Source organism: Frankliniella occidentalis, unplaced genomic scaffold (assembly GCF_000697945.3).
Source record: "Frankliniella occidentalis isolate FOCC.00 unplaced genomic scaffold, Focc_3.1 Scaffold813, whole genome shotgun sequence".
Classification (NCBI taxonomy): Eukaryota; Metazoa; Arthropoda; class Insecta; order Thysanoptera; family Thripidae; genus Frankliniella; species Frankliniella occidentalis.
In genome coordinates this window covers 6580-7954 of record NW_026267922.1, presented here as the reverse complement: position 1 = coordinate 7954, position 1375 = coordinate 6580, and the positions used below count along the sequence as shown (strand labels likewise).

Sequence of the window (1375 nt, the reverse complement as noted above, 5' to 3'; positions counted from 1 at the left end):
TACACGAGTGTCTTACGTTAAGTCGACATGGCATGTTCGGAAGTGCGTCAAAGTTTCCTACTACACCGCGATTAAAATCAATATGACCTATATACCAGGTGGCTGATTAACCCCGCACACTTTTGTACTATGCAACCCGCCCGCACGGCTCCATCCGGGACTGCATACCCACCAGGCGCTGGGGACCGGCTCCAAGCGCCAACGCGTCGCTCCGCCACTGTTATTGCAGCCACCGCCCTGGGGCGTTACAAAGCGGTTGTTCGTGGTTTTCCGGGGGTTCCTGCGAGTTTGCGGGAATAACTCGCGGGCCCGCGAGGGTAGCACGCGGGTCCGTGGGCAAAACTCGCGGTCCGCGGATCCTGCCGCGGGGGTTGCTCGCGGTCCGCGATTGCTGTCAGCTAACACCGCGGACCCGCAAGCTACCCTCGTGGACCCGCACGCTACCCCCGCGCACCCGCGAGTCATCCCCACGGACCCGCGATTTACCCCCGCGATATCGCGAGTTTACCCCCGCGGACTCGCGGGAACCCTCTAGAAACCGCGAAACCCCTTTGTAACGCCCCAGGGCGGTGGCTGCCTGCAACAACAGTGGCGGAGCGACGCGCTGGCGCTTGGAGCCGGTCCCCAGCGCCTGGTGGGTATGCAGTCCCGGATGGAGCCGTGCGGGCGGGTTGCATAGTACAAAAGTGTGCGGGGTTAATCAGCCACCTGGTACATGACATGAACAAAACAACCGAGGTTCGTTTGAAGACTGACAGCCCTGTTAAAAGCTTACGGTGAAGCCGAACTCCTCTCGTTCTGCGTGGGAAAATGTTCAACGGAGGTGTTGAACTCACAGTTAAAAATTCCTTATTTACCATCCGAATCCTTCCGCAACCACCACCGTAGGGTCAGCACTTGAAGTAGTGGTGTGCCCCCACACTTACCTGCATCAGGTGGTGGGGGTGGGGGCCCTCGAACTCTTCCAGCATGGTGGCCGAGTACAGGGGCTTGCCGAACACAGGCGGCAGGTCGTTCTTGTCGTTGATGTGGATCACAACGCGCGTCTGGTTCTCGTTTAGTGAGTCGGAGGCGGTCAGGCGGAGCTCGTACTGCGGGGACAAGCAGCATGCATCAAACCAAAAAAAAAAAACAACACAAAAAAACGTGCAAGCGCGCGTGGGGAAAAAAAAACAAAAACAAGAGAAATAAACAAAACAAAAGACGAAAACCCGCGCGCTACAGTGCGCGCCCCGCCAAGGATAAATAGGTTAGTCGTTAGAGAGGTCCACGGCGCCAAGCCACGTGGGGGTCGTTTATTTCAGCCAGAGAGACAAATCTCGAAAGGCGACGAGACGTTTTGCAAATCCGCGCGCGCTGCTTGTGCGCTGGAGGG

General features: G+C 57.7%; 1 protein-coding gene across 1 annotated transcript in view; it reads right to left on the bottom strand.

The window, feature by feature from the left end:
• LOC113217254 (neural-cadherin) overlaps window positions 1–1091 on the bottom strand; it is a gene marked incomplete at its 5' end in the record, with an annotated part of 27827 nt that extends 26736 nt beyond the window's left edge. Inside the window, one exon of the mRNA XM_052275724.1 lies at window positions 927–1091. Within this exon, the coding sequence (XP_052131684.1) occupies window positions 927–1091 (165 nt within the window). The remainder of the gene's footprint in view (window positions 1–926) is intronic.
• Between the last annotated feature and the right edge of the window lie 284 nt (window positions 1092–1375).